Source organism: Ictidomys tridecemlineatus, chromosome 7 (genome assembly GCF_052094955.1).
Source record: "Ictidomys tridecemlineatus isolate mIctTri1 chromosome 7, mIctTri1.hap1, whole genome shotgun sequence".
Classification (NCBI taxonomy): domain Eukaryota; kingdom Metazoa; phylum Chordata; class Mammalia; order Rodentia; family Sciuridae; genus Ictidomys; species Ictidomys tridecemlineatus.
In genome coordinates this window covers 105170815-105196204 of record NC_135483.1, presented here as the reverse complement: position 1 = coordinate 105196204, position 25390 = coordinate 105170815, and the positions used below count along the sequence as shown (strand labels likewise).

Genomic DNA, 25390 nt, shown 5'->3' with positions numbered 1-25390 from the left:
CACCCAGCTCCGCCAGCTTCGCGCCCCGCCGGGGACGTCGGCCTTCTCTTGTCTTCCCGGGTGTTCCTCTTTATCCCAACTACCTAGGACTCAGCTCCACAAATGGAAAGCAGCTTCCCAAATTGAACACTGTAGTCCACGCCAGCCAATACCCTGAGCGGATTACGGTCACGTGAAAAGAGTGAGGCGGAGCTCTGGTCTCTCTGGTTCTCCAGGGTTCGCTAGAGGGCGGGCGGACCAGAGGAGGACTCCCTACATTCTTCCTCCATTACCTCACTGCCTCCGGTGGCTGCTGGGATATCGGAGGACTTGGGTCCGGGCTCGACTCAGTCCTCCAGCCGCCCGGGAAATACCTCCAATTCTTCCCGGCCGCCGCCGCCGCCCCGCCGTTTCTTCCTCCGCCCGCTCGCCGACCTCCTTCGCCCCGCCCGGTCTGCGCCTCGCGTCCGGCCAGCCCGCCGGCCCGCTTCTCTCGGGAGCCCCCACCCAGGCGCATGGCTCCATGAAGCAGGAGGAGGAGGAGGCAGAGCGCGAGAGGTCCCGTCCGCCCCGGCCGCGTCTGGGCCAGGAGAAAAGGTGGGAAAGTCGGACTGCGCCGCGCCCTCCTCCTTCCTCGCTGCCGGTCCAGGCCTTCCCTGGGCCGTCGTCGCCGGATTCCCCGGGCCTGCTTCTGTTGGGGCGGGCGGAGGGACCGCGAGTGGGTCCCGGGGGTCCTGGAGCGAGGATCCCGGGGCAGCGTGGGGGAGGGGCTCCCAGGCGCGGAGCTGGGAGGCAGGCGGAGCCTCGGGCCGCGAGTCCCCGCCGAGGGCAGGGGGTCGTGAGTCAGTGTCAGGGAGCGGGTGGGCGGTCGCCCCTGCCCGGGCCGCGAGGCAAAGCTCCAGCCGCAGCTGTTTCTGCACTCCCTCCAGGAAACAGTGTCGGGTCTGTGTAAAGTTTGGTGGTCTCCGGCGCCGCCTGGCGGCCCCCACCCACGGGCCCGCCGCCCCCTCCCCCGCCCGGCGTCTGGATTCCACCCCCGCGGCTCGGCCCAAGCTGCTCTACCCGTCACTCTTTGGTCTCCCCAACTCCCCCAGCGCCCGGTAGTCCTCTGCCCCACATCCTTTTGCCTTACCTTTTCACCTTTCCCCCCTGCCTGCTTTGCCCCTCCCCGCTCCGGCCTCTCCTTTCCCCACACTGTCTTCGTTCTTTTCTTGCTTAACTCTCTTCACGCGCGCTTTTCTCTTCCTCTTCTCCTTTTTTTCCAACCCCACCCGAAGTCCCTCCTTCCACATTCATCCCGTCATCCCCTTTTCTACTATCCCTCTACCTTACACACTTTGGGTTTTCTGCCTCTCCTTTTCGGGCTGTGGATTTTGCCCTTCATTCCTTGCCCTCCTCCATTCCCTGTCCTGATCTGAACTCCTTCCTCTCTTTGCCATGTTCCTTCACCCTTATCCCTCTGGGCCTATCCTTTTTCACTGCCCTCTCTGAGGATAGAGTGGGTGGGGCCTGAATCCTTCTGTTTACATCTTTGGGAATAGCTAAATTCTCTGTTGCTGGAGAATGGGGAGAGTTGGTGAAGAGGTTATGAACAGATCTATTCAAGACTAAGAGTAAGGATGAATGACTCTTACCAACACTTACCATCTTGTTCTAGTGTAACAAGATGGTCTGCCCTTAGGTCCCTGGCCCTGACACGTCGTTGTTCAGTAATTATTCGGTACTTTTTGCAGAGGATTTGAGAGTATATTTATATTCAGAAACCATTGCAGAACCTCTAAATGGTATTTCCTGACCTGAGAGCAAGTTTTGACCTAAATTGGTGGTGGGGGAAGTTTTAATGTGTGTCTCATGTTGGAGTGCAATGCAACCTTTGATCCTCAGTGTCCTCCCGTGGTGATGACGCTCAGGATGAGGTGATTGAAGATATAGGACTGTTGTTGCTGCATAGTATTTAGTGTTTGAAATGTTTAAAAGTAAGGAGAGCCTGTTCTCCTGCTGTTTTCATTTTCCAGAAATTGCTCTGTTGTGTTGTAATTTCTCAAAAAACTGACTCTATACTACCTGGATTTTGTGTATTCATTCCACTTGTATTTCCATCTTAGGTACAGGAAGAAGGAATGGAATTGGAAGGAAGAAAATTCATTCCAGAGACAGAGTAGCTCCCCTCCTTTGTTGTAGCTGTTCCTCTGACAATACAGACTTTCTGTTTTCAGTGAGTATTACCTTGGACATATTTAAAGTGGAGTTTTGTTGCTGGTTTTGGTTTTAAGCCTGTGTTTGAATTTTGGTGTAGGTGTATTTTGTTTTCTTGTATTTCTCTATTCCATGAAGTTCTTCTATTTAATCTTTTTAAAAGTAACTTAAATGTGCAAAGACAAGTTTATTTTTCATAAACCCGCTAGAGTGACCTAGATGGTAGTGGAGCATTATATTTTCATTTCTAGTTTAATCCCTTCCCAAATTTACTTAATACTTATTTATTAATACAGGGGATTGAACCCAGGGGTACTTCACCACTAAGCCACATCCCCAGCCCTTTTTATTTGAGACAGGCTCTTGTTAAGATGCTTAGGGCCTCATTAAATTGCTGAGACTGGCCTTGAACTTTCCATCCTCCTGCCTCAGCTTCCTGAGTCACTGGGATTACAGATGTGCACCGCCATGCCCAGTTCCCTTAATTATTCACTTTTAAAGACAAAAAAGGTTGTGTTAATTCTTGGATTAATTGACTCAGAGGTTGATGAAGTTCCTGATCAATTTTTGGTTCTTGTTCATAACACTTTTAATCTTTATAAATTTTTGGAACATTTGCTGTAAATTTGCTATGGTGATACTTTTTTCTTGAAAATCCCATCACAGATTGGAAAATAATTTTAATTCTTTGTGAACTTTAAATAAATTTCTGGGGAAAAATATATTACTGCTGGCTGTATTGTGGGGACTGGAGATGTAGCTGTGAGAACTTTGCCTAGCACTTGTGAGAGTTTGGGTTGTATAATAAGCACGATGAGAATCATTTTTTCTACTAATAACAGTACACTAACACTTGGAAGAGAGTTTTTCAGAGTGCTTTGCATCTCATCAGAGCCTGCCAGCCCCTCTGTGAGGAAGGGGGGGGGACGACAAATGTTTTCATTTTACAAATGAAAGAACTGAGGCCCAGAAAGATCTGGCATTTTATTATAGCTCACATAGAAAGGAGAAAGTGGGCTAAAAACAAAAGTTTTAACTACTGTATTTCAGGTTTTTTTCTTTAAGCGAGGTTGATGTGAAATGTGTAGTTTTGTGCTTTTTGTGTGTGTGTGTGTGTGTGTGTGTGTGGTGCTGGGGATTGAACCCAAGGCCTTGTGCATGCAAGGCAAGCACTCAGCCAACTGAACTATATCCCTAGCCCGGTGTATTTTTAATATATATATAAATTTTTAAAAGTAATTATATAGGTAGATCTGTCTTTTGTGGTGGAAAATATTCATGCACCGGTGTATGTATGTGTATGACAAAATTTTACAGAAATGATTAGTTGGAATGGTTACCAGAATGTATGTGGGTTTTTCATCTGACTATTTTCTGGAATAGTTCCATAAGTAGGCCAGAATTATAGCTTAGGTGCAATATCAGTGCCTATCATATAATTATTAAATTGAATTTCAACTTGACTCTCTGTCACAAAGGAAACTACAGCCTGTTCTGAATGAGAAAGGCTTGATTTTAGCAGATGTTTTAATTCTAAATAATAAAATGCAAAGACCTTTTTTTTTTTTTTTTCCTTTTCCTCACTCTCAAATCTTTATGAGGTCGTGTTTTGAGGGTTGCCTTTAAAAGGTGAATGTAGCCGGGTGTGGTGGCGCATCCCTGTAATTCTCAGCAGTTTGAGAGGCTGAAGCAGGAGGATGGCAAGTTTGAGACCAGCCTCAGCAATTTAGTGAGACCTAAAGCAGGGCTGGGGATGTGGCCCAGTTGGTGGAGTGCTTGCCTTGTGTGCACAAGGCCCTGGGTTCAATTCCAGCATCACCAAAAAAAAAAAAAGACCCTAAACAACTTAGCAAGATGCTGTCTCAGAAGTGGGGCTGGGGGGGGCTGGGGATGTGGCTGAGTGGTAAAGCACCCCATGGGTTCAATCATTAGTGCCCCCCACCCCAAACAAAAAGATAAATGTAGATTTGGGTGAAGGTAGATTTTTTTTTTCCTCTTCTAGACTTCTCTAGATATTTTAATTGGATTATTGAAATGTAATTACTTTGACAGTATTTTCTTAGTATTCAGTGGGCATCAAGAGGTCCACAGTAATAGTATATTTATCAAGTATAATTTCTTTTTAGTGTATAGCCTTAAATAAGGACACTTTTAGAATTTTTTTTTTTTTTCTTTTAAGATAGTGTCTCCCTAAATTGCCAGGTCCCACCTTGAGTTTGTGATCCTCTTCCCTTAACCTCTTGAATTACTGGGATCACAGGCAGGCGTGTACCACCATGCCCAGCTAGAATAGAATTGTTACAAGTTTCAAAAAGTGGATGATACATAATAAGTCATTGCCTTTCAAAGAGGAGAAACATCAAGGACATTTAAATAATAATCCCATGTTAATGATATACTGTTTCTTGTCAGCTTGGTGTCTGAGTTCAATCCCCAGTACCAAAAATAATAATAATAATATACTCTTTTAGACTAAAAGGTAGTTAATAAAATCATATTATGAGAGTATTTATTTTTCTAGAAATGGTAAGAACTCGGACCTCTCAGACCTCTGTTATTTTTATAATTCTACTTTTTTTAGGTACCAAGGATTGAACTCAAGAGGCACTCAGCCACTGAGCCACATCCCCAGCCTTATTTTTGTTTTATTTAGAGACAGGGTCTCACTGAGTTGCCTGGTGCCTCGCTTTTTCTGAGGCTGGCTTTGAACTCATGATCCTTCTGCCTCAGCCTCCCGAGCCACTGGGATTACAGGTGTGAACCACCGTGCCCAACTAATTCTACTTTTATTTATAGGGATAGTAGTAGTATTAGAACTAGCAGACGCTTAACAAATTGTAGTTATGTGCCAAAAGATTGCCAGGTTCTTTCCATGTCTTACTCTCTGAAAGCTCACAAATAGCCCTTTGCCATGGCAGGTTCACAGAGATTTGACAGCTTGCCTGAGTTTGCACTCAGATTTTACACATCAGAATTTGGCAGAGTTGGCAATTATATTGTCACCATAAAGCTTTGGCTCTGTTCTCTGAAGATGGGAGCTGCTCTGGAAGGACAATAGTTTGTCTTTTTCAGTGGGCTTAATAGCCTTATAAGGGATCCACATGGAGGGAAAGAGGCCTCTCTGCCCAGCTATCCCTGTCAATCAGGGCATCCCTACATGATGTCTCAGTAGTGGTCTCGATGCCTTGTTTGTTAACATTAACAATTTATGAGAAGTGATCACTGTTAATCCCTGAATTCATAAATTGCCACCCAGGCAAATAAACACTCCATTGGGTCACTTTTGAAGTGCTCTTTATTCTAAAAGGAAAAAGAATTCTTCTCAAATGCAGTTTACATTTTACAATCTGTCAAACCTGACATAAGTGACACCTGAGGCCAGGTACAGAACTCACCAGTTACTGGTAGTTTTTAGCAAAGATGACAGTTACTGATATAAATTGAACCAAGAAGTGCATTTAGGTGGTGGCTGACCTAATTTTTAGAATGAATTATCCACATTGTCTATCCATTTTGCTGGAATAATTAATTATTAAACTGTCCCTTGGTTTGGACTGAATAGAGCTGACATTGTTGATAAGAATAGCTACTTACATAAAATGAAACCCATTATTATATTTAATACACTAATAAAAACATGGAAAAAAAGAGAATTGATGCTTTTAAAAGTGCCTCCTTGAATCTGAGGATGTGATTCAATCACATACATAGAGTCACTCCATAGTTAGTTCACAGTGGAATCAAAACAAGTGTAAGTTTTTTCTTTTTTTTTGGTACCAGGACTGTACTCAGGGCCACTTGACCACTGAGCCACATCCCCAGTCCTATTCTGTATTTTATTTAGACAGGGTTTCACTGAGTTGCTTAGTGCTTCACTTGTTGCTGAGGCTGACTTTGAACTCATTATATTCCTGCCTCAACCTCCTAGCTGCTGGGATTACAGGCATGTATCACTGAGTAGAGCAGTTTGTTGTTTTTTTCTAATGCAAATTTAAATGATTATTAAATTACTAGAAGATTGTTAGTGATAATCAGCAATTTGTTGTTATTGTCTGTACTATATATAGGCAACAGTGTTAGGTCTTGTGAAAGAGAAAACACAGATGCCACTGGCCTCTCATGCTCAGGGAGACGAAGTCACTGCTGGTTGGAATTTCTAAGTAGCATTGTAAGCTGACCAGCAGAGAACTGCTCAGTTATTCACAGAACCAAAGAAGGAATCACGAAGTGGCATTTGCAAGGTTAAGAGGTAAAACAGTGGATTATATTATTTACCCCTGCTTTTTTGTTGAAATAAGGGTATTGCTTCCATGTGGTAGAAAACCAGTTTTAACTCATGTGTTCTCACTGATAATTCTAAAGTGAATGTACAGCAGAAAAAGGAGATGACTGCTCTGGCTTTTGAAGTAAGTAACCCTGGAACTTAGCATTGCAAGTGACCCAGCCCAAAGGCCTTGGATGAGTTGCCATAGTGTGTGCTTTAATTAAGAATTTGATGTATGTTTTTTTGTTTTGTTTTGTTTAGAATTTTTAATATTTATTTTTTAGTTCTCGGCAGACACAACATCTTTGTATGTGGTGCTGAGGATCGAACCCGGGCCGCACGCATGCCAGGCGAGCGTGCTACCGCTTGAGCCACATCCCCAGCCCTGATGTATGTTTTAACCAAACAAAAATTATTATGCCTGAGACCACTTATTGCAGAAGAATCAACTCTACAGTAACTCATACTATGATCAAAGTACCATCATTGGTAGTTTTTATGAAATTTGGAGAAGGGTAAGAGCAGTTTCGCATGTCAGTTTTGGAAGAGATAGGTTATGTCATTCAGTATACTGAGTTTGTTTTTAGCTGGTCAGACAGATGGTTAGCCTGTGCTATTAAAATGGTATTGCTCTGCAGTGTCAGAAGCTGTATTCTCAGAAACTTACAGTTAAGCTGCTATAATTCACATCACTTCGTGATCAGAGTATCTGTTGATCCTTATTAGTACCTGGAGCTGAGTCTAGAACTTTGTTGGAATGACATGTCTACTTTGTTGGATTAGAAGAGTTTCAAACTTGGGGCTGGGGATGTGGCTCAAGCGGTAGCGCGCTCGCCTGGCATGCGTGTGGCCCGGGTTCGACCCTCAGCACCACATACAAACAAAGATGTTGTCTGCCGAAAACTAAAACATACATACATACATACATACATACATACATAAATAAATAGAAGAGTTTCAAACCTAAGGAGAACATTTTGATAAAATTGGTAGTTAACAGATGGTGTTATTTATCATCAGCACCTAGTTCAATGTTTGTTCTTTATCTGTACTTTAGTTGATATTTGCTTATAATGGTTGATAAGTAAAATATCAGTTGTTGATATCAGGCACTGGAGAATACGTGTAATCCCAGCGGCTTGGGAGGCTGAGGCAGGAGGATCACAAGTTCAAAGCCAGCCTCAGCAATTTAGCAAGGCCCTGTCTGTAAATAAAATATTTTTAAAAGGTGACAGGGTGCTGGGGATGTGGCTCAGTGATTAAGCACCCCTGGATTTAATTCTCAATTCCAAAAAAAAAAAAAAAAAGAGGCTGCCTTCAGTATTAGCTAGTAGTGGGCACAAAGGTGAAGAGAGTGGATAATATATATTGAGCATAAATGAAATAGATGGATTGGTCATATTTTATTTAGGTTTAAATATATAAAATACATTTTTTAAGAAATGTCGCCGCCGCCGTCCCCCCCCCCCCAAATGCTGGGGTGTAAATCCAGGGCTTTTCATATTCTGGGCAAGTGCTGTATTGCTGAGCTACACTCCTAGACCAAGAAATGCGCTCGCACACGCTCTCTCTCTCTCTCACTCGCTCTCTCTCTTTCTCTCTCTCTCTCTCTCTCTCTCTCTCTCTCTCTCTCTCTCTCTCTCTCACTCGCTCTCTTTTTTTCTTTGTTCGCGCTAGGGATTAAACTCAGGGTTGCTTTACTACTGAGCCACGTTGCCAACCCTTTTTATTTTTTATTTTGAGACAAGGTCTCACTAAGTTTTTGAAGCTCACTTTGAATTTGATTCTTCCATTTAAGCTTTACCATCTGCTGGAATTACAGGGGTGTGTCGCCACACTGGCTTTCTAATGTTTTTGTTGTTGGTTTTTAGCAGGGGGGCAGGTACCAGGGATTGAACTGCGCCCCATCCCCAGCCCTATTTTGTATTTTGTTTAGAGACAGGGTCTCACTGAGTTGCTTAATGCCTTGCTTTTGCTGAGGCTGGCTTTGGATTCGAGATCCTCCTGCCTCAGCCTCCCAAGCTGTTGGGATTATAAGTATGCACCACTGTGCCTGACCTCTAATATTTTATTTTTGTAGTTGTAGCTTGACACAATACCTTTATTTTTTATTTATTTATCTTTATGTGGTGCTGAGGATCAAACCCAGGGCCTCATATGAGATTGTCAATTTGTTTGCTCAGCTACCTACCAGAGAAATGCCTTGGCCTAAGGAGCCACAAGATTTTTGGTTGGTTCTGTCCATGTCAAATTATATTTGGGGGGATTGGGGTTGTGCCTTGCACGTATGAGGCACTGAGTTCAATCGTCAGCACCACAAAAAAAAATAAATAAAGGTATTGTGCCCATCTACAATAAAAAAAAATTTAATTATATTTTGAAAGGGTGTGGGGAAATTGGTAAATGTAAACACTCGGTATCAGTTGTAATCATGCTTGCTGCATATTATTGATTGCATGTGAGTTGTAGGCAGATGTTAACTCATCTGCACCAGAATGTTTTGAAAGTCTCCTGTATTGTTCAGTGGGGGAGCTGTTATCACCAGTTAAGGAATACCTGAATTATTGCCATCATCTAGTGACATTTGACTTTTCCCTCCTTGCTGAGAGCCATAGCCAAGTAGGAATGATGCATGGCAATTTTCTTGTCAGCCTACCCAATGTTGCTTAGAGGGAGGTCTCTCCATTGTGGAAATGGGCTTGCCTTGGACCCAGGTCATTTGCAGTGACATTGCATGAAAGGTGACCTTGCTCAGGGATTAGGGCGGATCCAGGTTTAGCACATCCTGGTTTAGGGTGGATCCTGCTGGGAATAGGGCGTATCCTGCTGCCTTAGGCGCCCACTCCTGGAGAGCCCGGTGGAGGTGTGGATTTTCCCCAGAACCTGCCTGTTGAGTGCCAGTGAGAGTTCGGGAATAAAGAATTGCTTTTGAATCTACAAGGCTCTGAGTGGCTCGTGATTTTGTACCCAGCCAGACTGCGGCACCTCCTGTGATTTGGTGTAATGAGACTGTTTTCATCCCTTCTCCTTGATTCTTAGCATTCTGGGGCTCTATAGGCAGAACGTTGGGGCCCTGTTTACCTTAATGAATGCTAGCTTTCTGTGGGTAGTCCTTCATCTAACATGTTTCCTAAACCCTCAGCCCACAATTACATATAAGGTAGTGAGAATTCAGACCAGTGACATCCATTATGGACTCAAATGACAGGGCTCCTGTGTGGGTGCTTAAAGAGTATTCTGGGTTATGTCCGAGGTGTTGTCTTCGGGCTTGAGGTTTTAATGTTTTTTTTTTTTTTTTTCGATCCCTTTTTGTTGACAAGTTGCTTTAAACCATTAGATTAGTTTTTAGTGTACCCTAGAATCTACTTTTTTTAATCGAATGAATATTAATTGGTGGTTTCATTCTTCCGTGTGTCTTGGTGAGAAGACCTAGGCCTTGAAGTCCAAGTCCTAACTCTGCCTCTTAGTGGCAGTGTGACTGGGTTTTCTTGCTTACTGATCCTGAGATTCTGCCTCTATAAAATGAGGCAGAATTGTCTACCTTCCTGAAAGGTTAGAGGAGTCTGATATCCTAGCTGAATCCTGTGTTTCTTGCAAACACTGCTGTAAGCCTTGAGTGCATAGCCAAGTCCTTGCTGTCTTAGGAGTTGCTCTCCTAGGAAATAATGGAATGATTACATTTTTAACATGAGCCAGGTACTACTTCATGACATACACACAAACACACACACACACATCCACATCCACACATCACATTTAATTCTGTCAACTCCAGGCAGCAATTATTATTGTTATTCCTCTTTTGAGAAAACTGATTCTGAGAAAAATTAGTTGTGGAGGAAATAGGATTTGAATTCAGGCTATCTGGCTCTGGAGGAGGCAGCTTTTTTTTTTTTTTTTTTTTTTTTTTGCTTTTTTTCCCTTGAGGTACTCGGGATTGAATCCAGGGCCTTACTCATGCTAGCAAGCAGTCTTCCACTGATGTAGCCTGAGCTACATCACTGACCCTTATTATTTTGAGATAAAATCTTAGTGAGGGGCTGGGGATGTGGCTTAAGCGGTAGCGTGCAAGCGTGCGGCCCGGGTTCGATCCTCAGCACCACATACCAACAAAGATGTAGTGTCCGCCGAAAACTAAAAAATAAATAATAAAATTCTCTCTCTCTCTCTCTCTCTCTCTCTCTCTCTCTCTCTCTCTCTCTTTAAAAATAAATAAATAAATAAAGTCCTAGTGAGTTGCCTAGGCTGGCCTTGACTTGTGCTTCTCCTGCCTCAGGCTCTTGAGTCACTGGGATTATAGGCACCCACTGCAGCCCAGTGCAGAGTGGTATGCACCTGTGATCCCAGCAATTTGGCAGGAGGATTAAAAGTTCATGGCTAGCCCCAGCAACTCAGCAAGGCCTTCAATGACTTAATAAGACCCTGTCTCAAATTTAAAAGGCTGTGGATGTAGCTTAATGGTAAAGCACACCTGGGTTGAATTCCTAGTACAAAAAAAAATGGAGAGGTGTGCCACCTCACTTAGTTTGGAGGCAGCATTTTAAACCAAGACATTCTGCTCCTTTTCAGCTATATAAGACAATGACATTCATGCTCAGAATATCAAGTACATAGGAATTTCTCAAACCTGAGCCAGTTGCACTGGTACATACCTATAATCCCAGTGACTTGGGAGGTTGAGGCAAGAGAATTGAAAGATTGAGGCCAGCCTCAGCAATTTAGCAAGACCCTGTCTCAAAATAAAACAGAGTGGGAATCTAGTTTGTGGCAAAAGCACTTCTAGGTTCAATCCCAGTATCAAAAAAAAAAAAAAAAGAAGCAGCAGCACCTGTTTCAAGCCAGACATTGAAGTATACAAGTCGTTATTCCTTAGCTACAGACAGCTTTCATCTCAGAGTTGCCCTAGCTGTGTATTTTGTCATGAATAATTATAAAATTTTTTTTTAATATTTATTTTTTTATTTATTTTATCTGTGAACACAACATCTTTGTATGTGGTGCTGAGGATCGAACCCGGGCCGCACGCATGCCAGGCGAGCGCGCTACCGCTTGAGCCACATCCCCAGCCCCAATTATAAAATTTTTATATTCCCTTAGCCTAAAGTGACAAATTGCTTGTGTAGAAACATTGTCATTGCAAAAGGTAGCTATCTAATTTAAAAGGTTGAAAATTTTATAACGAAAATTGTATGTTGTAGAGCAGTGCCTAAAAAGACAGTTGTGGGCGGGGTGTGGTGACTCATGCCTGTAATACCAGTAATTTGGGAGGCTAAGGCAAGAGGATCACAAGTTTGAGGCCAGCCTTGACATCTTAGTGAGATCCTATCTCAAAATAAAAACTAAAAATGACAGGTTGTAGCTTAGTGGTAAAGTGCTGGATTCAACTCCCAGTATTTTTTTTTTTTTTTAAAGATAAGCCATTGCGACTGGAGGTGTAACTCATTGGTAGAGTCTTGCCTAGTATGTGTAAAACCTTAGGTTCCACTCCCAGACCACAAAATAATAAATAAATAAATATGAAAGAAGAGACAGTTACGGCCAGGGAGTTCCATTTACTCTGGAGGTTGAGGCAGGAGGATTGTTCAAGCCCAAGAGTTCAGGGTTAGCCTGAGCAACAAGAGATCACTGTCTCAAAAACATGGGCTGGGGTTGTACTCAGTGGTTCAGTACAACACTTGCTTAACACATGTGAGGCACTGGGTTCGATCCTTAGCACCACATAAAAATAAATAAAGGTTTTGTGTCTGTAATCTACAACTTAAAATAAAAAAAATTAAAAAAGTTATATGATACATGTCCAAATTTCAGAGAAAATACAAATGTATATGGCTAAAGCAATAACAAAAAAAATGACTTGAGAAGAAACTATAATTTCCTGAAGTCCTCAGAATTTTACAAACTCCGTTGTTATCAACATTGAAATACCTAGGATTTATTTTTCTGATTCTGCTGAAGGTTGTTACTTTTCAGACAACAGAAAAAGGACCTTTCGCTTTTTAAGGGAAAAAAATTTTAGTAGAAATACATTCCTTCCTCCCCTCACATCATCAGTTGGGATGCCCTGGTCCCCCAGTCTATGTGATGCTGCATTTTGTTAAACTGGGTGGCTTCGTATCTCTTTGCCTGGCTATGACAGGGCAGAAATGGCTACCTCACAAAAGGACTGTGAAGCTTGGGTCATTTGTGTAAATAAAGGTTTCCAGTAGGTTGCAAGGGGGGTTTTTTGTTTGTTTTTTGATTTTTGGGTTTTTTGTTGTGGTTTTTTTTTTTTTTTTTTTTAATATGGTCTTGAAAGGATAGAGATGTATAGAAATTGGAGAGAGTTCAGAGGGGAACCAAAGAAAATGAGGAAGGGGTTAATAAGGGAAAGCTGTGTAGACAAACAGGTGGGAGCCTTGTGTTAAAGGGTGTGCATTTTTCAGAATGACAGCTAATAGCTTTTCATCTTCACTCTTGTCTGAGACTGAAATTACACAGATTTAAGTTAGTGATGAGAAAAATGCTAAAGGGATGTGGTTAACAAGGAAAAGCCTGAAAGTTCCTCTGAAGTTCTTTAAAATTAGGATGGTTCAATTTGGAGCCTCTGAAAAAGGTAGAGAAAGCAACCTAAGCCTGACGGTTAGGGGCAGTCTTGCAGTTGTCTTGAAATGTTCTCATCCTCAGCATGTGCATGCTGGCTCTGCTCTTCTGCCCTGGGGTGTCCTAAGAAAGAGGGAGCAGCTTATTTCCTGTTGCTGTCCATGGTGGCCATAAACTTAATAGAACTACTTTAGGAAAAATTTATAGAGATCTGAGATCTAGAACTCAAGGTCTCTTCTAGCCCTCTTGGTCTATAAACCTTATTGACCATACGTCCTGGAGGTTCAGGTGGAAAAGAGAATTTGATAACTCTTACCTGGCCCATGTGGACTCTTTTTTGTTCTCTTCTTTTAACCATTCAAATTTGTACTTAACTGTTTTCTTTTGGGTTAGGATTCTACAGTATTCCAGACCACGAGCACCAAATCAGGATGGGAAAAAGACGCTGTGTTCCTCCACTTGAGCCCAAGTTGGCAGCTGGCTGTTGTGGGGTCAAGAAGCCCAAATTATCTGGAAGTGGAACTCATAGTCACGGGAACCAGTCCACAACTGTCCCCGGCTCTAGTTCAGGACCTCTCCAAAACCACCAGCATGTGGACAGCAGCAGTGGACGGGAGAATGTGTCGGACTTAACTCTGGGACCTGGAAACTCTCCCATCACACGAATGAATCCCGCATCGGGAGCGCTGAGCCCTCTTCCCCGGCCCAATGGAACTGCCAACACCACTAAGAATCTGGTGGTGACTGCAGAGATGTGCTGCTATTGCTTTGACGTACTCTACTGTCACCTCTATGGCTTCCCACAGCCACGACTTCCTAGATTCACCAATGACCCCTAGTGAGTAAATTAGGTGCAGGGTACACTAAGGAGGGCATGATGGGATCTTCTGAGGTCATTATAGAGTGTCTGCTGCTTAAAAAAACTGTAACACCATTTGAGTAAAGGGGAGTGATGAGAAATGTCCAGATAATATTTAGAACAATTAGTGGATTCAGTAATGGAAGGAGGCTGTGTTGTATTTGAAGTAGGTTTAAGTTTATTGTTGCAGTAATGTTCTGGAAACCAGGGGCATTTCATTCTTGGCTTTTCTGTTCATGTGGCAATGGGTAGTCATTTAACCTTTTGCATAGAAAAGTGACATCATCATACCATCGTGTTAAAGTCCAAGTGAATTGGGACTGCCTGTGGGCCAGGCAGGAGCTCTCGTTCATTGAAAGCTAATGTTCTTAATAAGGGACACCTCCACTGTGTCATCTACAATATCACAGTATCCTATAGGGCCATTGACATCCCATCAGGGAAACTCAGAATCAGCTTTACTGGATTTTATTTGAGGGCTATTGTTTGTTCTAAGACCTCTAAAGGTGTCCATGATATCGATGAGCTATGAGTGTGTTGTGTGCATTTACTTACTTACTTACTTTATTATTTGGGGGGCAGGTACCAGGTATTGAACCCAGGGATTCTTAACCACTGAGCCATATCCCCAATCTTTATTTTTTGAGACAGGATCTTACTAAGTTGCTTAGAGCCTCAGTAAGTTTCTGAGCCTGGTTTCAAATTTGGAATCCGCCTGCCTTGGCCTCCTGAGTTGCTGGGATTACAGGCTTGCACCACTATGCCTGGTTAATGAGCAGTATTTCTAAAGTACAAATAAACAGGAATAAACTCATGCTGCTGTCTTCTCTCTCAAAACTGGAAGCAGCTGGGCTGAGGCTCAGTGATAGAGTACGTGCCTAGCATGCATGAGGTCCTGGGTTTGATTCCCAAAACCACAAAGAAAAAAAAAGAATGAATGAATGAACAAGCAAGCAGTTCTGAGCTAACTTTGAAAAGCACCAGTGCTTTTGGATTTTTGTTTTTAGGGAGTGCTTTTGGAGCATTCATTAATATAAAATTATGTCTCAACTTTTATTGCCATGCTAAGGCTGTACAGAGCTCTGGGCAGCAAGTTGGGGGTTATAAAGAAAAGGTTCTTGCCCTCAGGAGGCTGGTCATTGAGTTGGTGAAACACACAGAGAGAAATAGTAGTTACTCCTGTGTATGAATCAGAATGAGGAAATGTGCAGAAAAAAATGTGCTGACTTTTTAGGGATGTCTTGCCATAAGGTACTATGATCAGGAAACTCCCAGCCAGGGTGCAGTGGTGTATTCATTCCTGTAATCCTAGTGGCTTGGGAGACTGAGGCAAGAGGATCGCAAGTTCAAAGCCAGTCTCGGCAACAGTGAGGTGCTAAGCAACTCAGCGAGACCCTATCTCTAAATAAAATACCAAATAGGGCTGGGATGTGGCTCAGTGGTTGAGTGCCCCTGAGCTCAATCCCCAGTACCAAAAAAAAGAAAACCAATCTGAGCAGGTGCAGATCCTAATCCTGGTTAAGATATAGGTGTCCTGTATAGGAAAGGAATTTGGGATTGAAATAGCAGATGGTAGCCTCAAGTGTAGGATTTAGTTCAGAGCTTTGGGTTCTGTATTTTTACCCTGTGGGTAGTAGAGGTATTGAGAAGGTTTTGAGTAGATTTGAGGATAGTAGCTTTGTCTGATACTGTGCAGGTGCTTTATTGGAAGGAAATGGTGGAAAATCTGCTGGGATCGTTTGTAACAATGATCAAAGAAGTAGATAACTAAACATTCAGGTTGCCTTTGAGAAGCGATTAATTCAATAGTCTAAAGAGGTAATAGCCTTCAGAATGTGAAGGGATCACACACACACAAAAAAATCTTCACAATCAATCTGATAAAAGCTTTGGCCTAGGAACAAAAAGGCAACTTCTGTTAATAAAAAGCTTTCTTGAGAAGGCATTTTCTTTTCTGAAAATTTATGAACAGGAAAAATTTGTAGTTGCCAGGGGCAGTTATAATTATGGGAACAACACGGGCTTGCAGAGAATTCTTGCAAATAAAGGAGGCCAGGAGGATGCAGAGAAAGGTGTATCTAATATTATGAAAGATGGGGCTGGGTGATGTGGCTACTCATAAAAAGAGTACATGAGGAGAGAATATGGAGAATTAGAAGGAAAAGTTGAATTCTAGGCAAAGAAGAGGAAAATAGCCCATAAATTTGTCAGAGTGAGTGGAAACTCTCAGTTTGGAGTATAGGAAAGGTTGTTCAGAGAGCCTTTCTTCAGGAAAGTTTTCTGTTTCTAGCCAGAACTGAACAACTTACAGAAAGCCAGAGTTCTCTAGGTAACTGGCAGTTCAGAAAATTCTTTTGGGCAGTAACAGAAAGAAACATTATCCATGATTAATTTGGGGCTGGACAATGTTTTTTGTTTTTCTTTTTTTAGTCCCCTCTTTGTGACGTGGAAGACAGGGCGGGACAAGCGTCTTCGTGGCTGCATCGGGACTTTCTCAGCCATGAATCTTCATTCAGGACTCAGGGAATATACGTTAACCAGGTAATGACACTGGGCATTAAGAACTGTATACAAATTGTCTAGAATTGGAAACAAATTGCCTGACTTCCATTCTTCTAAGTGATACATTTTAAGCATTCCTTTTTTAGTAAACAGGAAATGTAAGGAACTTTATCTGGTGAGTCACTATCAGTTTCTATGTAGACAGCTAATATTAACATATTAATATTGACGGATGGTAGATGCTGTCTGTGTGTGTCAGGATTCATGACTATGTGAGCTCTGTGGCATGTAATGTCTCTCAACTCCAGAGCAACCTCACTTATGTTTTCTGTCCCCCTCCAGTGCACTTAAGGACAGCCGATTTCCCCCCCTGACCCGAGAGGAGCTGCCTAAACTTTTCTGCTCTGTCTCCCTCCTTACTAACTTTGAGGATGCCAGTGATTACCTGGACTGGGAGGTGAGAACAGCCGCATTTGGAACTCTGCATCTCTCGTTGCATTTGGGTTCGGGTTAGTACATGGTAATGTATCTCCTTTATTGAGAGGGTCTAAGAATGTGAAAGCTGAGTGTGGAACCAAATTTGGGCAACACAGGTGACAGAAAAAGTGCTGCTCAATTAGGAGTAAGAGGAAATGTAAATGTAAAGGCTTCCTTCTGCTGGACATAGTGGCACATACCTGTAGTCCCAGTGACTTGGGAGGCTGAGGCAGAGGATCTAAAGTTTGAGTCCAATCTGGGCAGTTTAGCAAGACCCTATCTCAAAAAATAAAAATTGGCTAAAGATGAAGCTCAGTGGTAGAAGGCTCCTGAATTGTCCCCAGTACAACTGAGATATGAATAAGTAAATAAGGAAAGAAAGACTGACTTTTCCCACTCTTGTTCTACCTCCTTCTTTCACATCTAATAAGAAATAATAGCCAGGCACAGTGGTGCATACCTGTAATCCCAGCCACTTGGGAGCCCAAGGCAAGAGAATCACAAGTTCAATGGCAAAATGAAAAAAGGTGGCAAAAAAAAAGCCCTCAGTTCAATCTTTAAAAAAAGAAAGAATGAATGAATGGGATAACCCAATAGAAAATATTCCAGATTCCTCTTGGCAGCTCTTGAAATATAGCTTTTATTTTGATGTGGCCTGTATATCTGAAAGAGTTAGTCATGGAAAGCAAGAAGTTCTCTGGGAAGAAGAGTCAAGCAGATCAGGAATGTGTTGATTTATATGTGGGTGACTAAGTTCCATTAGAATAAATAAATGCCATTTACTTGTTTGTGTTTTTCTATAGGTAGGGGTCCATGGGATTCGAATTGAATTCATCAATGAAAAAGGTGTCAAACGCACAGCCACATATTTACCTGAAGTTGCTAAGGAACAAGGTGAGTTGGACGAATGGGCATTTAGCAGTTCGCACCATTCACAGCTGTGCCAGCTCAAAGGCAGGAAAGTGAAGTGGGTCGTCTTTTCAGCCCAACTGCCACTAAGAATGAATGCCTTTCTTCTTCTTGATGCCTGTCAGATTCCTATAGGATAGGGGCATACTCCCAAAAAAGGTGCAGGAGCTGGGAAAAAGAAAAGGGGAGATGCTTCCCTCATTTACCTACTTGTTTAAACACTTCCTTTGAAGTCAACCTGACCACATTATAGAGTTCGTTATAAAGGGAAGTTGCCTGTATCAGTGGGTATTGAACTTTTGATCATGAGTCATTATTTATTTGTTAACTTGGCAAAGGGCAAAACATACATACTCCTTATTGTTTTTAAAGAACTCAGTAGTTAATGAGTTCTTAAAATGGGAACATCAAAGGTAGGAAGTAGGTTGGGCAGGTTTTCTCTTTAAAAGAATTATCTAGAAGAATGCCTTTAATTGTTGCTTGTGCTTTCTGTGATATGTAACCCAGTTTTCTTTCTTTCTTGGAATTAGTCTGTTTTTGAAAATAAAATGTGAAACACGGTATTGGTTGGGTGTGAACCTGGAATAGAGAAAAATATCCAGTTAAGTATATTAATGAACTAATTATACGGAAGCGATTGCCTTGTTGGTTACCATTGTGGTTGTGTTTAAATTTTTTTTGAAAGCAATGGGGATGTGGCATTAAAAAGGAACCTTTTAACTACTTATGTGAGGACATAAGTCTAATACCCTCTGTATAAGGAGGCACACCAGAAGTGTTTTTTAGTAAGATTAGAATGATTAGGTAAATAATTAAAAGTTGATTGAGAAAATAAAAAATTGGGGATATCTTATATAGTAATTTAGGGGGGTTTTGTTTTTCAATTTGATGTATTTGGTTTTTGTCTGTTAAAAATTTTGCAAAAATAATTCAACAATGTATGTGTGAACAACTTTTCCATCCTTCCTAAGGGAATATTTTCCTTCCTGCTGCCAGTTCTCTTTCTTAGAAAATAGGACTCATAGAAATCATCAAACTGGCCAGGCCCAGGAGCCCACGCCTGTAATCCCAGAGCTTGGGAGGCTTAAACAAGAGGATTGCAGGTTCAAAGCCAGCCTCAGTGAGAGTGAGGCGCTAAGTAACTCAGTGAGACTCTCTCTCTAAACAAAATACAAAATAGGGCTGGAGATGTGGCTCAGTGGTTGAGTGTCCCTAAGTTAAATCCCTTGTATGCCCCCCCACCAAGAAAAAAAAAGAAATAGTTAAACTGAAGAAAGGCTACTCTGATAGGAATATAAGCTGCAAAATTTAAATCCCCCTTTCCTAATGGGCATAGTGATGTCCACCTGTAGTCCCAACTGCTTAGGAAGCTGAGGCAGGTAGATCACTTGAACCAGGGAGTTCAAGGCCAGCTTGGGCAACATAGTGAGACCCTGTCTCAAAACAAAAAGTCCTCTTTCAATAAAGAGGCCCTGGTTACAAGCATGAGGCCAACAGCATAAGACTGAGTTTATTCCTTGATAGTTATGCTGGGGTAACCTGACAGGAAGGACTCAGAAGCAGGGTGTGTGGGAACAACCATTATGGCCGTCCTGTATCAGAGTCTCCACTGGACAATTAGTGAAGCATATGGGGCTCTAAATATATGGGCTAGTGCCCAGGGCTTCCTCTGCTCCAGCAGATTTGCTGCTTCTTGAACATGTTTGTCTTCTGCACTGGCCATATTTGAGTATGTCACACTCTTGTTTGGTTGTATACTGACCTCAGTGTGGCCTCTCTTTTCCTCAGACTGGGATCAGATTCAGACAATAGACTCCTTGCTCAGGAAAGGTGGCTTTAAGGCTCCAATTACCAGTGAATTCAGAAAAACGATCAAACTCACCAGGTAAGCCAATATCTTATTTTCCTTGCCATTTTCATGGAGTGGGAGTTGGGTAGAAGATACTTTTGGTGGAAAGGGGAAGAAAAAAGTGTTTTCTGCTAATATCCCTAACCAAAGATGAATGAGTGAGGTTGATGCTCTCAGGAAGCAATACCAATAAAGACAGAGACTCCTCCAGCATTCTGTGTGTCTCTGTAGCTAAGCTGATTGTGGGGTTGGGGCATAGTTTAGGCTCAAGCAAGTTGAGGGTGTCCGTTTGGTCCTACATAGTTGGGAGGCTGAGGGGGAAGGCTGAAGTTAGGAGAGAAGGCTCCTGGTGTATAGTAGTCCAAGGCCAGTTGAGGGGTTACTTCTTATCCATTCATGCAGTCAGATGGCTGGGGATGCAAAAGAGTCAGAAACGCTTTTCACAAAGAGTTAAAAGGATGCCCCTTTTGGGAACAATATTTCTATGTACTTCTGCGGGGAGGCTGCCTAGTTTAGAATGCACATCTTGGGGTCTGAATCCCAGCTCAACCACTTACTAGCTATGTGACCTGGGCCAGTTATTCCACCTCTCTCAGCCTGTTTCCTGTCTGTAAGATGTGAATGATAATTCTGTAGGATTGTTTTAGGATGTGGTAAGGTAATGTATGGAGAATTTCTAGCCCAGGGTCAGGCAACATTGTAGGTGATCAATAGATGTCAGTTCTCTTCCCGTCCTTATGGTAATTGGAAGCATTGACAGGTTTAGCTTCTAAAGGGCCTCTGTTGGGCCCCTAATTTATATAATGCTGAATAATCATGCTAGCCTCACAGGTTTGGAAGATAACCCAGAGTTTTTTTAAATGCCTTGGATTCCAAAAATTAAGGGGCTGGGGGCATAGCTCAGTGGTAGAGCACATGCTTAGCATGTGCAAGGCCCTGGGTTCAATCCCCAGCACCAAAAAATAAAAATAAATAAATTTAAAAAAAAAAAACACTCTTCAAATACAAAGCATTATTACTATTATTATTACAATTTATTTGAACAGCCATTTCCCTGTCAAAATTCAGGAATAATCACCTTGCAGTGGAGGAGTGATTACAGTGGGAAAGAGATGGCTCTGGGTAAGGATTGTCACACCCAGCTCCTGTGGTCTGTAGTAGGCTCCATAGGTTTGTAACACCCCATGCTTCGCATCTTGACTCATGGCTCTTTCCAGAGCAAAGCCAAAGTGCTATGAATTCTGTTCTGATAACCCTGTGATATGGCATATTCATCTGGGGATTGAGACCTGTCCCATATAGCCCAAGGATCCTTTAATCTGCTTCACCAGAATTTGACCCAGAATTAGGTAATTGTGCCCCTTTTAGTTATAACTTGTTTGTTGCTCTTCTGCAAATTGAGGTTGCACTTCTGTCCAATTGATCTTATTTTAACATGAAAGTAGATATGCAGTTTACACTGGATTTTGGTGCAGCCGTCTTCCAATCTACCACCCATGTAATTTGATCTTGAAATTCTTCATCCAGACCCCAGCAGCAGATTGCTTACAAGCAGCCTGATGATAAGCTTATGTAGCGTTTAAAGGTGGGATGTGCCGAAGTACATTCTCAGGGGTGAATTGTGATTGTGCTTTTTCATCTTGTTCATTTGTAATAACAACATTGTTTTCTTGTGCCGTCTTTCATTTTCTGTAAGTAAGATTGCTCTTGGTCTTCCATTTTATTCTTTCGAAATGTGGAATAAGCTTTTGGTTTTCTCTGCTGAGTGATTTTACAAAAGGAGTTGTTTGGAGTTCCTAATACCCTTGCCTGTTTCCTTATACAGGTACCGAAGTGAGAAGGTGACAATCAGTTACGCAGAGTATATTGCTTCTCGACAGCACTGTTTCCAGAATGGCACTCTTCATGCCCCGCCCCTCTACAATCATTACTCCTGACACACGGCTGCATGACCAGTCCCACCCCCCTGTGGCCACCAATGGCTATGACATCATTGGAGCAGATGCCTCCTCTTCCTGGTCCAGTTACTTCTATTACTGCACCATTTTATGATGCTAGCTTCCGTTGCCAAGTCTGCCCCCCGCTGACTGAGGGGGTGTGGGGTTAATTGAATGAAACAGAACTTGAGGGGCCCAAGCCTTATCTCAGCCTTTCCTCAATACGGGGTTCCGTTGGATTGGGGCTCCTCCATGACTAGTGAAAATTACTGTGTGGGTTCAGAAGACCCTGGTCTGGTGATTTGCCGCATGTGTTATTGGTCATACCCTGGAAGTCGGAATTGATGATCCATGGAGGCTTACCCCCCCACACACCCCCACAGCCTCCCCAGATCAATAGGTGTATTCCCCTGGCAGTCTGGGCAACGGAGACCAACAAGAAACATTTTTAGGTTGTTTTAAATTCCTTTTTTTAAACTTCCAGTTTATTGCATACCAAGAGTTGATCACAACCTCCATGCTTCGTAAGTGGACGCCATATTAGGGTTGAGCATGGGCACCAAGAGTCCTTTGAGGCTCCTGGACAGAGACCCATATCAAGATCGGAAGCCCTTTGGATGGCGTTGCAGATTCCATTGCTCAATAAGTCGTGAAGGTTTTAATTCTCATCCCACTCTCAGTTGGATTTTCTGGCACTCTCCCTGCATCAAGTCTGCTGGTATTGAACAGAGCTCTGTGATGTAGCCTGCTGAGGAATGGAGTGGAGATGTCCCTGGAGGTCCTGGTGTCATCACTGCGTGCAGGCATGAAAGGAGAGACCTCTTCCTCACCACCTGGCTACCTCACTCCTCTATTGGTAGCAGTGCCTACACAGCTGGATGTAGGTTCTTGGAAGCATAGATGTGCAAACAGGCAATGGGTTTGGGGCTGTCAGAGGGCACATTGTCATAGGAGAGAATCCAGGGTCTCTGAGTGGTTTTCTTTTTAGGCAGACATCCCGAGGGACTTTTAAGCAGTGGAGTTCCTTTTTCTAGTTTGCCTGAAGTGGGAAGACTGTTGGTGTTCAGTCCTTTATAGGACTCTAGAACAAAGCTGTGTAATTAAGATGAATCTTTAATCTTGCTTACTATGGGAATCTTCAACCCAGGAGGGCAAATTTCCAAACCACTCATTTTTTTCTGGGTCATTTAAACTTCTATGTGACATTTCCCTTTCCTATTGCTGATTTCCAAATAGCCATCAGCAAGTTTTCCTCCCCCTTGCCTCTTCACTTATTTGGTGGCAAAATTCATAGAACTTGGGAGATTCTTTGAATGCGTTGTCGCAAAGGCACTGCTAAAGTGATTTACAGGAAGAGGTGGCCAGCTGGAAAAAAGGATCCTGAGGACTATACACTGGTATTCAACAACATGCTTAGAGAACTCTTAAATGGATTGGGTGTCAACCCAGTGAACACGTTTTGATTTAATTTATTTTTTTTAAGAGTTTATGTGGTGATGGTATGGCTTTCCAAAAAAGGTGACTATTCAAGTCCTTCTGCCAGGAATAGGGGAGGGGGAGCAGAGGCACAATCTAAGAAGGGATGTTGTTCAAGGCATCACCCTCAAGTTCCTGGGCAGGAATGGGTAAAGGAGCAGGTTTGTGCTGCTGGCAAGGACCTGGAACATGTGGGGAAGACATGGGGGACATCAGGGTGCCCAAGCTGCTTTCCCCTCACTGCTGTGCTAGGTTCCTGTGGCCTATCACATTCCCCCTGCAATGTAAATGAAGGGTAAGGGTTCGGTTTATGATTTCCTACTGCTGAGGATAATAAATGTCTTGTTAAAAACAGATGTGATGACAGTTACTCTTAGGTGCCATGGATTGATGTCAGGGTGGTCAGCTCTGGCCTAAGCCACCCACCTCCAATTTGTACAACAGTATTGATACATAGGGCTACACTCATTACTGTTCAAGTGTTCTATGTTAAAAGTTGTGTTTAATTTCTAAAGATTTTAAAAAAAGCAAAAAAAATTGGTGCTAAACTTTCACCCCTGAGACTGGTCATGCAAGCATTTACAGTGCCATGCTCCTCAAGCCTTTTTTTCTTGTAGAAATGTTGCCCTATTTGTCTTCCCCAATGTATAATATGTATTTTATTTTATTTTATTGAGGGTAGGATAGGATACCTGCCATTTAAGAAAATGAACAGAAAATTTAAAAACCCAAGAAATGGGGGAAAGAATCAGTGCACAAGAATTGGGCTGGTGAAGCCCAGCATCACACTGAAGTGGGCTCAGTGGTTTCTGGAGTGAAGAAGCCTTACTCCCCAAACATTCCCTCATGCACCCAAAGAAGTCCAGCAATGGGAAAGCTAGTTCCTCTTGCCTTGTCAAGGGAACTTGAGAGTTGGCCAAGGGAAACTGTAGTGTCCTGTAAGGAATGGACACTGCTGGTGTCCATCTGGATGGGGAGCTAGTCAGGAAGCGGTCTGGAAGTGTATGGGTCAGGATGGCCTCATGGAAATCTGTGGCAAGTGGCTTTCAGGAAAATAGACTTGGTCTGGGTCATCCATATGGCAGCTTTGCATAGGGAGGTGGACAGCTCCAAATGAACTGAACTGCCTTCCACACGCTTGACCAAAGCAGAGAAGAGGGTGGGTGGTAGAGAAGTGTTTCCTGCCCAGTGTTTCCTTTGTCCTTGGGCTGCTGGAGCTGAATAGCATGGTAACCACTGTTAACGGAACCAGCTGGACTTCACCGGCTTGGTTCAGAGTTTGTTTCATCCCTAGCTGTGAGTGCCTTTTGGTCTGGAAAGTTGGCTTGTCTCATAATACCCACAGCTAGGACATTCTCTGTAATTATGAATTGTCCTTATTTTACATTGAAAGAGGACGTCTGATCATTAGAGTTTGTCAGTGTTGGATTGTTTCCACTGTGAGGTTCTTAAACTTTTTCGCTTATAATATTAAAACAACTCATGTTAGAGACCCTTTCCACATGAAAGGTTTGTAGTTGAAATGTTATATATATTTTACTGTTTATAATAAAAATCATCTATACAAATGAAGTCTTGGGTGTTAATTTTTGCACAAGATATGTTTTCCATGACATGTTAACATCTACAATTTCACTAACTGTTAATGTTATTTTCTATTGAGATTTCTGGAGCCTAGGGAGCTATCTGTTCTTTTTGTTTATTTTCGTTCATATTTCCCTAAAGCAAGAGACTGTATGGCCTTCAGTGCAAAGACTTCAGACCAATTCTTTGTATTACACTTGGTTGCCTCTTGGCTATATAACTTCTGAGTGCAAATCATTGAACTCTTTAATGAAGTATTGTAGAGAATAAATCATAATGGGTAAAAATTGTTCTTTGCCTCTGTTTTTGTAACCAGGTGTGTTATTCAGCTGTAACAAAATGCCTGATATAATCAATTAAGTCCCGGATTTTCAAGCCTGCAAATATTAACAACAAAATTGACACAGATTACATTAGAATAGGTTGGAAATTAGAATTGAGAGCTTATATATTCTTTATTATTAGCAAATACAAACCATCCTGTAAATAGGGTACTGGGATAATACAGTACCTATTAACTGAAATACAGTGACTGGAATTCCTTGAAATAAAATGACAGCCTAGTTCTAGAAAACATTTTCATGAGTGCATTTCTTATATTAAATATCAGTTATGTACATAATATTTTATTCAGTTGAACATTTAGAAGTAACATGCAGCAAAGTTTGTACCATTTTATACTCTCACTAATAATTAACACTAATAATTAACATTTTTCCAGGCATGATAGTAAATGCCTGTAATCCCAGTAGCTTGAGAGCCTGAGACAGGAGGATCAC

The 25390-nt window shown here is 42.3% G+C and overlaps 1 protein-coding gene across 4 annotated transcripts; it reads left to right on the top strand.

The window, feature by feature from the left end:
- The first annotated feature begins 435 nt into the window (after window positions 1-435).
- On the top strand, window positions 436-24898 carry Ammecr1l (AMMECR1 like). 4 transcript variants are annotated; one of them, XM_040294212.2, is made up of 9 exons: window positions 436-576; window positions 2085-2194; window positions 13412-13856; window positions 16308-16418; window positions 16722-16836; window positions 17660-17750; window positions 19554-19650; window positions 20683-20736; window positions 21440-24898. In XM_040294212.2, the coding sequence occupies exons 3-8, from the start codon at window positions 13450-13452 to the stop codon at window positions 20708-20710; spliced, it is 849 nt and encodes a 282-aa protein (XP_040150146.1). In that variant the 5' UTR covers window positions 436-576; window positions 2085-2194; window positions 13412-13449; the 3' UTR covers window positions 20711-20736; window positions 21440-24898. The 4 variants fall into 4 exon arrangements, with proteins under 4 accessions (XP_040150146.1, XP_005315922.1, XP_040150144.1 ...); XM_005315865.5 differs by lacking the exon at window positions 20683-20736; XM_013364651.4 differs by lacking the exons at window positions 436-576; window positions 20683-20736 and adding an exon at window positions 1571-1592.
- The last annotated feature ends 492 nt before the right edge of the window (window positions 24899-25390 follow it).